Source organism: Alligator mississippiensis, chromosome 2 (assembly GCF_030867095.1).
Source record: "Alligator mississippiensis isolate rAllMis1 chromosome 2, rAllMis1, whole genome shotgun sequence".
NCBI lineage: Eukaryota > Metazoa > Chordata > Crocodylia > Alligatoridae > Alligator > Alligator mississippiensis.
Window position 1 is genome coordinate 297,871,874 of NC_081825.1, and position 13,323 is coordinate 297,885,196.

A 13,323-nucleotide genomic window follows, 5' to 3' on the forward strand; every position below is an offset into this window, starting at 1 on the left:
TTCTGAATAAGGTACACCTATCCATGACAGTAGTCCAGTCATGCAGACTATCCCACCAAGTCTCAATTACCTCATTTCAATCGTACTTCCATGGCTACTAGGACTTCCAATTTGTCCTGCTTATTCCCCATACCTCCTTGCATTAGTGCATGAACATCTTTGATGACTAGCCAATTGTCTTAATTTTTTTCTGAGCATATTGTTCAAGTTCTCCATGTTGTCTCCTCTTTCTTGGTTTTTATCTGTGTTACCTGGATTTTTAGTTACCTCTTGGCTTTTGTCTCCATCATTGAACCTAGTTAAATCTTCTTCGATAAGCTTGTGAGTCTGCATATGAGTACCCTCTTCTTCCTCTTTTGCCAGGTGGACCCCATCTCTTCTCCACAGTCCTGCTTGCAAGCACCATCCCATGGCCACACCAGCAGGGCTTTGGCTTCTTTAACATCATGTCTGCAGCCGTGCGTGGATCTCCAGAATGTGTCTGCTCCCGCCTGGACCTTTACTTTACACTATAATGAACCAATCCAAATGATGAAGATATATTCTCTTGAATGTTTTAGCTAAACTGAACAAATTAAGGCAGAAGCACTCTTATACTAAAGAACTGAATGTACTGATTTCTGGAAATATGTAAAGCGTTCGCTCCATTATAAAGACTGAAAATAATAGATACACAATGCAGTACATGACATTGAAACATACTTAAAAAGCTTGAGTTGAACTCAAGAAAGCTTCACTGTGCACTTTAATTCATTAAAATTTGCTGATTCATATAGGATACTTTTATTTGATTTTTATTTTTAGTTCATGCAGTTAGATTATTTTAATAAGGAATATTAAACTTTAGGTGTTACTCCAGGCTACTGTAACTTCAAGCTTATTTTAAATAAAACAGGTTTAAAAAAATGTATTTAATTTAAATATAATTATTTTCTTTACTTCTGTGAGAAGCAATTGATTTTTGTCCAGCTTGAGTTGTTGTTCTTCTTTCCCATTAGTAATTGGCCATATCTGTTAAACAATTAAAATACTACACTTCCTCAAAAAAGCACATATTTGTTTCTGCCCAAATTAGCATGAGAATTCTCTTTACCTGGCCAAATGCTAATAAGCCACTGAGAAACCAATTACTAAGAGAACGATTGAGCTTATAGATTCATAGATTCATAGATGTTAGGGTCGGAAGGGACCTCAATAGATCATCGAGTCCGACCCCCTGCATAAGCAGGAAAGAGTGCTGGGTCTAGATGACCCCAGCTAGATGCCTATCTAACCTCCACTTGAAGACCCCCAGGGTAGGGGAGAGCACCACCTCCCTTGGGAGCCCGTTCCAGACCTTGGCCACTCGAACTGTGAAGAAGTTCTTCCTAATGTCCAATCTAAATCTGCTCTCGGCTAGCTTGTGGCCATTGTTTCTTGTGACCCCAGTGGCGCCTTGGTGAGTACAGCCTCACCAATTCTCTTCTGCAGCCCCATGATGAACTTATAGGCAGCCACAAGGTCGCCTCTCAACCTTCTCTTGTGGAGGCTGAAGAGGTCCAGGTGCCCCAGTCTCTCCTCATGGGGCTTGGCCTGCAAGCCCTTAACCATACGAGTGGCCCTTCTCTGTACCCTCTCCAGGTTCTCCACATCCCTCTTGAAGTGTGGCACCCAAAAGTGCATGCAATACTCCAACTGCGGTCTGACCAGTGCCCAATAGAGGGAAGTATCACCTCCTTGGCTCTGTTTGTCATACATCTGCTGATGCACGATAAAGTGCCGTTAGCTTTTCTGATGGCTTCGTCACACTGCCAACTCATGTTCATCTTGGAGTCCACTAGGAATCCGAGATCCCTTTCCGCTTCCGTGCCTCCAAGCAGGTCATTCCCTAGGCTGTAGGTGTGCTGGACATTTTTCCTCCCCAGGTGCAGCACTTTGCATTTCTCCTTGTTGAATTGCATTCTATTGTTTTCTGCCCATATGTCCAACCTGTCCAGGTCCGCTTGTAGTTGTTCCCTGCCCTCCGGCGTGTCCACTTCTCCCCACAGTTTTGTATCATCCAGACTTGGACAGAGTACACTTCACTCCCTCGTCCAAGTCACTGATGAAGACATTGAAGAGTATCGATCCAAGGACCGAGCCCTGCGGGACCCCACTGCCCACGTCCTTCCAGGTCGATACTGACCCGTCCACCATCACTCTCTGGGTGCGACCCTCTAGCCAATTCGCCACCCACCATACTGTGTAGTCATCCACATCACAGCCTCTTAACTTGTTCACCAGTATGGGGTGGGATACCGTATCGAAGGTCTTCCTGAAGTCTAAGTAGACTATGTCAACCCCTACTCCTGCGTCCAGGCGTTTTGTAACCTGGTCATAAAGAGACTAGATTAGTCAGGTATGATCTACCTGCTACAAACCCGTGCTGGTTTCCCCTCAGCATAATTTTTCCTGCTGGGCTGTCACATATATGAGCCTTAATAATTTTTTCAAAGACTTTACCAAGGATGGAGGTGAGACTGACTGGCCTATAGTTGCCCGGGTCCTCCTTTCTCCCCTTCTTGAAAATAGGGACCACATTGGCCCTTTTCCAGTCCTCCGGGACCTGGCCTGTGCACCACGAGTGCTCAAATATTCTTGCCAGTGGCTGTGCAATGACATCAGCCAGTGCCTTCAGCACCCTCGGATGGAGCTCATCCGGGCCTGCCGGTTTAAACACATCCAGTCCTTCCAAGTGACTCGTGACAGACAGGGGGGACAAGGCTGAACTCCTCAGTGAGGAGCTTATTGCCAATATCCTGGCAATGTTGAACTGCAGAGGTGAATCTGACAATATGACTTCATGGCAAGGCTGTTCTGTTTCTGGTAGGATGTTAATGGCAGTGAGGATCCCCAGGACTGGGGAATTCTCCCTATGAAAACAGACAGCTCTAGAGATTGAAGACATTGTCTCTGCCTATGGCCATGGCTGTGACCAGCTGTAGATACATAAAGCAGCAACTGTAGCTGGATTTGCATTATAGATATTTAATAGTTTTATTTAATGGAGTTTGGGATTTGTGTGAAAGTAGGGCCCTATTTCCATAACCTCATCCCCATGGTTGTCTCTTGTCTGTGAGTATAACACGGAAGAAATTCTATTTCCCCTCCAAAGCGAGCCGTTGGCATGGAGAATCATCAAAGCATAGCAAATTAGGGTTGGAAGGGACCTCAGGAGGTCACATCTAGTCCAACCCCCTGCTCCAAGCAGGACCAGCCCCAACTACATCATCCCAGCCAAGGCTTTGTCGAACTGGGTCTTAAAAACCTCTAAGGATGGAGTTTCCACATCTTTCTGGGTCACCTTTTCCAGTGTTTTACTACCCTCCTAGTGAGAGTTTTCCTAATATCCAACTTGCTGCAACTAGAGACCTTTGCTCCTTGGTCTGTTCTCTGCCACCACTGAGAACATCCCTACGTCTGTGCACTGGCCCACATTGTTCATTTGTTTAGTTGCTTGGGCTTCTATCATAGAGGCCGACTTTAATTTTTGCTGGGGGTGGAGGGGCACTAAGATGATGGTCATGCAGAAAGTTTTTTATGCATTTCAGGTGACAGCCCTCTTCCCCGATGTACTCGGTGCCTCTGGCTTCTCTCGGGATTATCAGAAGACGTTTGGGCAGCCATTACTGTGCTCAGGAGGGATCCACAACATAACGCACTCGACAGCAGGCGTGTGCACATTCCCTCTCTCGCACACATACGCACACAAACGCAACCGCTCACACGCTCCAACTGTCCATTACACCCACAACTCCCTTCACCCCTTAAGTTAGCAAATAAAAACATCCTTCCCTTCTGTTTCCTTGCTGCAGATGGCTGGGAAATCTGTGATAAGGCCTTGTACTTGCATCTCTGTTTTCATTTGAGAAAGCAAGCCAATTGCGGGACACCAGATCCTTATTTCCCCTCTCCTCCACGCGATGGGTATTCACACACTCATGAGAAGGCAGCGCTCTCATATGCAAAGCCGGCCCCATCAGCAGACGGGGGAAGGGCAGCAGCAGGGAAATGTTCAGATGTGTATCTCCATTTTTAAAGGTTAGAATTTACATTGTTCTCAAAAGGCTCCTCTGCTGACTCTGACATGTGGAATTAGCCGTGCCTATTCGCTTTATACCACAATTTCATCTTCACATTGTAAAGTCGAAGCCCAGGTTAACCCTTTGCTTGCTTGTCCTGTGTTTTAGTGCTATTTATGACGGCTCAGACATTGAGAGGGATTTCAAGTTGCACGGGTACTTCTTTCTTTCTTCATGTGCTGATGGTTGTGTGCACACATGTGCATGCACGCACATGTGGCTTCCTTATGTAACGTGCTTCTCTTTTCAGACTTTTATTTCTTTAAAAAACCCAGGAAGGATCTGGAAGGAGCGATCCGTTTATATAAAGTTGGGTGAGAAGCCAGAACTAAGACCTTGTGAAGCATCCACAGGCTTTGAAATGGTTCCAGGGAACATGCCTTCCCCTTCCCTCTAGTCATTTATATCCTTTGCTCTTCTCTTCCTTCCCCAGAAGCAAACCTCTAAACTGAGAGCACGCTGTATTATCTCGCCTCTGTGCAAAGTCCTATGAATTGTCAAGAATATTTGCTGTGTTCTTCTTCCAGTAAACAGTTATGGGGAGGATGAAGAGTTAACTACATCCTCGGACAGCGACGACGAGGTGATCAAGCAGTTTGAGATCTCGGTGTCGCGCTCGCAGAGTTTTCGATCGGCGGTGTCTGAAAAAGGAATCCAGGCAGGGGCCGAACGTAAGCCACGATTCAACCGCTTGCTGTCGAACCACGAGGAGTACAGCACTGAGGCCTCCGAATGCGAAGGTACAGTTTGTGTCCAATGAGACCTAGGACCTTGCTTTCTGCATCCTCTTAATGCAGAAAGGCTCCTTCTATCCTAGCGAGTGACCAAATCCTGCTTCTGGTTTGCTCAAACTAAAATCCATTTTCCTGATTGATTCCCTAGAGGTTATTCCTGAAATACTTATTCAGGTCTGGATCCAAAGCCTATCGAAGTCACTGGGAGTCTTCCCATTAACTTTGCATGGGTTTTGGATGAGCCCTGCAATCCTTAGGCAGCCTTCGTGCAGATTTTACTCGGGGTGTTATCTGAGCAGCAACTGCAGGATTTGACCCTGATGAAATCTCGTGAGCTGCATTCGTTAATCTGGTATGTTTAGCAAGCCTTGGAACAGAAGTTGTATGTCTCCTTTCATCGCAGCTTTCAAACGCAAGGTAAACAGCAAATGAATTATGTTGTATCATTCACCAGTGCACACACTACGTGCCAGGCAGTGACAGCAGCTAAGCATTTATGGCACCAACGGGAACATTTTTGTTACCAACCACTGCCTCACGTCAGTGGCATTTCCATATGGCAAAGGAAAAAAGCGTGCTTTTCACTAACTTACCTGAGCACGTCCCGAAATACAGAGCATAGAGGAGAGAACCTCATTCCAGGAAAGGCCCCGGTAAACTGATGCCGTTTCAGTTTCAATTCTAAAATAGTTGGAGCCGTTTTTGTCTTCTGAATGTACTTTTTAAATATTTTGCTCTCTGTGCTTCAGACCCCTCTCTAGACCTGTTTGCATCTTGATGTGGGGTAGACTGGCTTCCCCTGATGCCTTTGAAACCTGAATCGTTAATATATATATATTTTTTAAAACAATGTTTAATCCAAACCTATTTTCACAGCATGCATTCAGAATTTCTTAGTTTACTTCAGTGGGATCAGAATCAGGCCCTTCGTTGCAAGGAAGCCCCCTGTTCCCGGTCTCCAAGAAGCTGTATTGATAACCCATTTGAATGGGGGAATTCGCCCCAGCCCGAAAGGATCCGTGAGCTGGGTAAAGCCACCATTGCAGCTATGTGCCACCTCGGTGTACGTTTACAGGGAGGGGGCACGGTCCTTTGTGGTATCTGGAACTTCTCAGTTGCCGAAATGTCTCCTTGTAGCCAACGGGCTTCGCTTGTACCAGCATCCAGCTTGGCCCCTGGTTGGCCTCAGTTTCAAATGAGTGTAAAGAAGGCATAAGGTCACCTTTGCCTCTCCTCTTGAGCGAGGCAAAGTATATCAAAGGTGGCTACCCCTGTGCAGGGCCCTGAAGTCCTCTTTTGTCCTGCAGCTCTGTCTGGAGAGGTCTGCTTTCTTTTGCATCATGAGAATTGGCGAGATCAGAGGTGCAAGCTCATTTTGGAACATGCAGGAGCCTAGCGAGGTGCACTCTTACCCTTATTGCTCTCACCTTCCTTCCTCCCTCTGTCTCTCATTGCCCCTTTCAGTGCTGCAGTTTAGAGATACTTATCTTTCCCTTCTCTCTTGCTGATGTTCAGATAGGCCTCAAGCCTTTGATTCAGCCACGTGCTCTGAGGTTGCATGCAGTGCAGTGGACCACAGCGTGCTCTGTCTGTGCTCTCAGCTTCCAGGTATATTCCCTACACCCTGGGGCAAGGATGTGCTGTATACTAGGCTTATTCCATCCAGGACATTTTTCACTAGGGGAGTGCCCAACTGAAGATGAGCTGCCTCATCACAGCTGGAGACCTGGCTCCTGCCTTTCACAAGGCTAATTGAGCATTATGCCACGGAAAGGCAACCCCCCCCCGCCCCCATGCACACCCCGTTAAATCCCGTAGCAGTCAAGGAAGCCATTTCAGTAGCCAAAACCACAAAACCTTGCATCTTAAGATCCTGATGGTCCTATAAAGGACTAGCTGCTCTTCACAGCACATTCCACTTGGCAACGCCGAGAATAAACTCCACCGTGTGCCGTGCGGTGCAGGGAAAGGTGCGTGAGCTTCCAGAACGGCCACACCTGAATTGTGAAGCTCCAGTTTGATCATCCATCTCCGGGAATGTGCAGGGCACCGTTACTCAAGCTAAGCTCCTGTTTCCTCACCTCTGAGCAGTAGTTTTGCACACCTGGCTATTAACTTTTCCATATAGAATCACAAATCCTTTGGTAGCAGAGGGAACTCAGTGCAGCTCTGGGTACCATGTGAAACGTTATGGCCTCTCCCCACCCTTTAAATGAACATGCGTTTTTCCTTCTTGCAGCAGAAAGATTCTTTACATCCTAAAACAAAATGTTCTGTGCCTGTTTACTGCCTTTGCTCTCAATCAGGGACGTATCTTGGTAGCAACTAGCATGGTGCTTGGAGGGAAGAACCCAGCCGCAGGAGGGACAGAGGACGCACTGGTAAATCAGTTTGCACGCGTGTGGCCAGACTGTTCGCTTCAGTTGTAGCCCACCAGTAAATCCTTCTCTTAACAAGGCTCAGCGTGGCTTTAGAAACATAGAGCTCTTGCGTGCGATTACCCAGCACGCGGTGTATTAAACAATTCTGTCCTGATTGCATAGTGTTGCTTGAGCTTCAGATTCCCCAGGGTTTTTGTAACCCTTCAATTTACAAGCCCGTTTTGCTTTCACTTCACTTGCTTATTGATTCTTCCCTTTCAGAGGCACGTCCAGGAAGTTTCTCAACACGTCTTTTGCTGGTTCACCTCAAAATAGCTAGAGACACAAGTGATTGGCCCTGAACTTCAGTTAGTTCTGTGGTCCATCTGGTGCAGTTAGATTGGATGAAGAATTTTATGGGACGCCCTCTTTGAGACCCCAGTTTAGGAGGTCACCAACATCTTATCCATGCCACCTCCATGAGCAACCTGGGAGCACTGCTGAGATGTGGGACCTGCCCATACTCAGCTGGCACATCTACATGTGCACATTTACTGCGCAGTAACTGAAATTACTGCACAGTATGGGCGTGCACATGTAGATGCATGCCCGTACTGTGCAGTAAATATGGCAACTTATGCTGACTTGAGCGTAAATTTGTTACCTGCATCATGGAGGTATCAAATTTATGCCCAATTAGTTACTGCACAGTGATGCACATGTAGACACCTTACTGCTCAGTAACACTGTGTGTGTGGATTGACTTGGGACTAACTTTACCTGCTCTAACACAGGCATGTGTAGATGCTGATCTATCCCCACTTACTACGCAGTAAATTTAAGCCGGCATAAATGTATGTGTAGACATGCCCAGAGCGTACGAAATCTTGGAAGTTAGACCTAAGTTCCCACCCCAGCACCACTGCCAGGATCCTTTCTCGGGCATGGAGTGTGCTCACGTCCATTCTAAACTGGCAACGTGGCCTGGGGCTTTGGCATGCTCTGAATTAGAGCAGATTTCATAGATTTCATAGACATTAGGGCTGGAAGGGACCTCGGAAGATCATCAAGTCCAGCCCCCCGCCCAAAGGGCAGGAAGTCAGCTGGGGTCATAGGATCCCAGCAAGATAAGCATCCAGTTTGCTCTTGAAGGTGTTCAATGTAGGCGCTTGAACTACCTCCGGTGGCAGGCTGTTCCAGACCTTGGGGGCTCGGACAGTAAAGAAATTCTTCCTTATGTCCAGCCTGAAACGGTCTTGTAGTAGTTTATGACCATTCGACCTAGTCATCATCCCTAGGGGCGCTCTGGTGAACAAACGTTCCCCCAGATACTGGTGGTCACCCCTGATAAACTTATAGGTGGCCATCAGATCACCCCTGAGCCTGCGCTTTTCCAGGCTAAAGAGCCCCAGGGCTCTCAGCCTGTCATCGTAGGGTCTGCTTCCCTGACCTCTGATCATGCGCGTGGCTCTTCTCTGGACTCTCTCAAGCTTCTCCACATCCTTTTTGAATTGTGAAGCCCAAAACTGGACGCAGTACTCCAGCTGCGGCTTCACTAGGGCTGAGTACAAGGGGAGAATGACGTCCCGGGATTTGCTTGAGAAGCATCTATGGATGCAAGCCAGTGTTTTGGTCGCTTTACTAGCCACAGCATCACACTACAGGCTCATGTTCATCTTGTGGTCAATGATGACCCCCAAGTCTCTTTCTTCCATAGTGCTAGCCAACACAGCACTGCCGAACCTATAAGGATGCTGGGGGGGTTTTTTCCCAAGGTGGAGAACCTTGCATTTATCAGCGTTGAACACCATCAGATTCTCGTCCGCCCACTTGCTGAGCCTGTCCAGGTCAGCCTGGATCATCCGCCTGTCTTCTGGTGTGGATGCTTTGCCCCAAAGTTTGGTGTCATCGGCGAACTTGGCCAGTCTGCTTCTGACTCCAGTGTCCACATCATTAATGAAAATGTTGAACAGTATGGGTCCAAGGACAGAGCCCTGGGGGACCCCACTGGTCACAGGACACCACGATGAGTGACTTCCATCAATTACTACCCTCTGGGTCCGACCCCGGAGCCAATTTTCCAGCCAGTGGATCGTGGAGGACCCAAGGTGACAACTGGCCAGTTTCTCCAAGAGACGATCATGGGATACCAGATTGAAGGCTTTTTTGAAGTCAAGATATATGACATCAATCTCTTCTCCCTTGTCCAGGTGATAGGTCACCTGGTCGTAAAAGGAAATGAGATTGGTCAAGCAAGACCTACCCGCAACAAACCCGTGCTGGCTATCCCTTAAGATGTTTGCGTCTGCCAGTCCATTAAGGATGGCCTCTTTAATAAACTTTTCTAAGTTCTTCCCCGGGATAGAGGTCAGGCTGATGGGCCTATAGTAAGCTGGATCCACTTTCCTCCCTTTCTTGAAGATAGGCACCCCATGAATGGGGCATACTTGTCAGCAGCTGTCCTGAGTTCAGCACAGAGACAGTGTTGACAAGCGTGAAAGGACACACTTGGAGCCATGCTGAAACACGACTCTGCTTAAGCAAGCCTTAACTTTGAGCTTATGTTTGGGTGCTATCGTGGGACCAAAGCCAGAGGTTCCTGGCTAAAGAGTCTTGCTCCTCAACTCAGGGTCAGACCAGCACCGTATTTGGGGTCAGGAAGGAATTTTACCCCATGGTCAGATTGGCATGGATTGGTGGGGTTGGGCTTCCTCTCTAGTGATGGGCATGGCCTCTACCTGGGATCTCTTGAGTGTATATTGACAGCCTTTTACAGAAGCAGGACGTTGGCTGCTGTGATTCCCCTGCTTTGTCCATGGGAGGTTAAAGTGTTATGTCTCTGTCTCAGGGCTGATAGTAGTCTTATGTAGAGTTTAGATTATGGATTTGTATGGGACAGTTGGCATAGGAATGATCCTGCCTCAGACAAGGGGTTGGACTGGGTTGAAAGTCCCTTCCAGCCTGATGTTTCTATTATTTTATGGGGAGACCCACATTTCTCTCCCTTTCTAGAGACCTGAAGAAAGGGTACTTTTCCCCTGTAAAGACTTGCTTTGACTGAAAAAGCAAAACTCCTGTGGATTTCCCTGGGTAAAACAAAGATGAGTTCTTCATCCCAGTTGTCCTAACTAGTAGACTAACTGCATCTTGTTAATTGACCTGTATAACAGCAAGACCTAGCAGTCTCCACATTTTTATTCCATCACTGCATTTCAGGTGTCTCTCCATGCTTATCACAGTGACTCTCAAACTTTTTAGACTCAAGGCATCCCTCAATAGACTCAAAATACTCCTCAGAAAATGTCAGCTCTCAGTTTTTGACTACAGAAAGATAATAGAACAACGTTTCTGTTGCAAAGAACTCAGAAAGACCACAGCAGGGCAGAAAGTTTTTTTTTTATATGAATTCCTATTTGAAATCTCCGGGTTAAGCTTATGAATCATCTATGCGCACTTCACAGTGCTAAAATTGCAGCACCCTTGATAGGATCTCAAAGCACCCTTGAAAGGATACATTGCAGCACCCTTGAAAGGATCTCAAAGCAGCTCAGGGTGCCAGGATACCCTGGGCGAGAATCACGGGCTTACCGCAAAGTCTCACAGAAATAAGAGATGGAGCGGAGGAAAGGTGTTACCCAGATCACCCATCTTCCAGTGAGGAATTTGTTTCTGAAATACTGATTAGTATTTTTTCCTCCGCTCTACTTTTAAATGTTTTGAGTGATGGAGGTTCCACCGTTTCCTCTTCCACATTTTAATGCATTTATAGGCGGGATTTCCCCCTGTTGCTTAACTTCTTTGAATCACCCTAAAAACTTCTAGCTGCTAAGCCCTTCAAGGCACTGGTATATCATTTAGTCTGACCTCTTGCAAGGCGCAGGCCGGAGATTTCCACCCAACGATTCCTGCATTCACCCCAACCCCTTCTAGCAGGAACAACAGCAACCCTTCTAGAAGGAAGTCCAGGTTGTTTTATTTTAAATACTCTAAGCCAGGGGTTCTCAAACTCCAACCCACAGCACTGGGTCATTGCGGCACACAGCGGGGCAGGAGGGGGTGGTGCTGGCCCCCGGGACCCAATGCTGACATGCAAAGGATGGTGCTGGGCCCCAGAGCCTGATTTGCCCTGACCCAGTGCCACTCATCTGGCCTGTGGGGTTGCAAAGCAAAAGGTTGAGCACCGCTGCTGTAAATGAGGGAGGATTTTTCCACGTCCCTTCCATTACTTAATGGCCCCCTTTGTCATTGCCTGGATTGCAGGTGCCTGTGGTTTGAGAGAGCATTTGGAGGAACAGGATTGAAACAAGGCTTTCTGTGGGCAGCTGGTCCAGCCTGTCCTTGGGCCCAGGGGAGGCGGTGGCTGCTGCAGTGGGATTAGAGCCTTGGGCAGTCCCTGGCATTACAGTATTTATATCCTTCAGGTCACTAAAAGGCAGTTTCCGACCGTGTGCCGCCTCCTCTGGTTCTTATGAATGAAATACATCTAATTTACCTATTTTTTCTTGCTCTTGCATGAAGTGTCTCCATTTCTGGTGGTGGGAAGATGAGGGCCAAACATTGAATTGGTACATGGAGGTTAGATATGAACCTGAAGAGCTCTCACAGCTCTGATAAGCATGTGTATAAGCAATTATCCCATACAAGTTGAACTTAAATGTAAAAAACTGGAAAGACCAGGGGTCAGACCCATAGGTCGGATATAGCCTATAAAACTGTCATGCAGGCTCCAGGACTCCCCACAGTCCAAAAATTTGGCAGCGGGAGAACAGTAGTAACATTAATTAGCGCTCTTCTGCTGCTAAAACTTGGACTTGTGGGGAGCCCTGCATGCCATTTAACATGGCCCTGTGCTCTAGGTCACAAGGTTGGGATGGCAAGGGGCTGGATCCAGGCATGTGGAGCTGGATCTGGCTATCACAGGGCCCAGTCTGGGTATACGGGAATAAATCTGGCAGGAGGGGCCTGATCCAGGCTTGTAGGGCCCTATCCATCTGTGTAGGGCTGGATCCAGGTGCACGGGGTTGGATCTGGTGGGTACAGGCCCCGTCTGTGCATGCAGAGTTGTATCTGGCTGTCACAGGACCTGATCTGGGCATGGTATCCAGCCCATGGACCAACCTCATGCCACTCATCTGGCCCATGGGACCAAAAGGTTGGGTAAGAGCATTTCATAAACCAGCCAATGGCAAATAAGTCTTTTGCTGGTAACTTGCCTTATGGGCCACATTTGCTTTCATAACACAACTGTCTTTTGTCTCCAAACCCTGGAGGAAAACGGCTTGCTCTGTTAATATATTTCTGGAGTTTTCCAGTTATGAATAGCTTATCAGGGCTTTAATGTCGTTTTGGAAAATTCCTCCATTATTGATCTAGATATTATCCCAGCAGGAGTCAGAGCCACAAGACAATTGTGTGGGGATAATTTCTTACTACAGTAACATTTCATTCTGAAAACCTGCTGCGTGGTGTATGGTTTGATGGATGACCCCACTGTTTAAAATGCATATAAGATATTGGCTTGCTAATTAAATGCCTTAAGGAGCGCCAGCATTCATTCAGTCCCAGTAAATGTTTATACATAGATTTTCTCTTATTTTCTTTCTTGCTTGTTCTCTCTCCTTACTTGGCTTTCATTTCCCGCTTTCTCTGTCCACAGAGGGGAAGCAAGTGAAGTATAGTTGTGAAAAAAGATGTCACTGTACTCCCAAATAGTACTGTTCTTAGAAGGGGATGGGGGGAAAAAAAGATTGAGCTGGGCAAATATTTTTTGGAGAGTACCTTTCTTTGCAGGAAAACTTGGTTTTGGTTATCCCCAATTGATTTGGTGAATTGGACTGAGCTGAAAACACATTTCAAAGCTAGAGGCTCTGAACCAGCGAGGAGGAGATGGGTCCTTCATAGCCCAGTGGCTAGAGCCACCAGCAGGATGTGAGAGTCTGAAGTCAGAGACTTCCTCTGCTTGTGGGAGCCTGAATCCACATCTCTTACCTCTCAGCGCCGTGTGATAGTCTAGGGTGGGAACCCAGAATGCCCTACAGCCTGGAGGATAAAGCTATTCCCCTCGGAGGTAGGAGATGTGGTTCCCTCCCATGCCAAGGAGGGAGTTGGTCTTGGGGGAGTGCCTGAATC

General features: G+C 47.2%; 1 protein-coding gene across 3 annotated transcripts in view; it reads left to right on the forward strand.

Annotated features, from left to right (window-relative positions):
- The window catches only part of SYT16 (synaptotagmin 16), a 166,592-nt gene that overhangs the window by 118,767 nt on the left and 34,502 nt on the right, over positions 1-13,323 (forward strand). For all 3 annotated transcript variants that reach the window (XM_019494104.2, XM_059723379.1, XM_019494103.2), the window contains one exon: positions 4,628-4,840. In XM_019494104.2, coding sequence (XP_019349649.1) covers positions 4,628-4,840 — 213 coding nt within the window. The remainder of the gene's footprint in view (positions 1-4,627; positions 4,841-13,323) is intronic.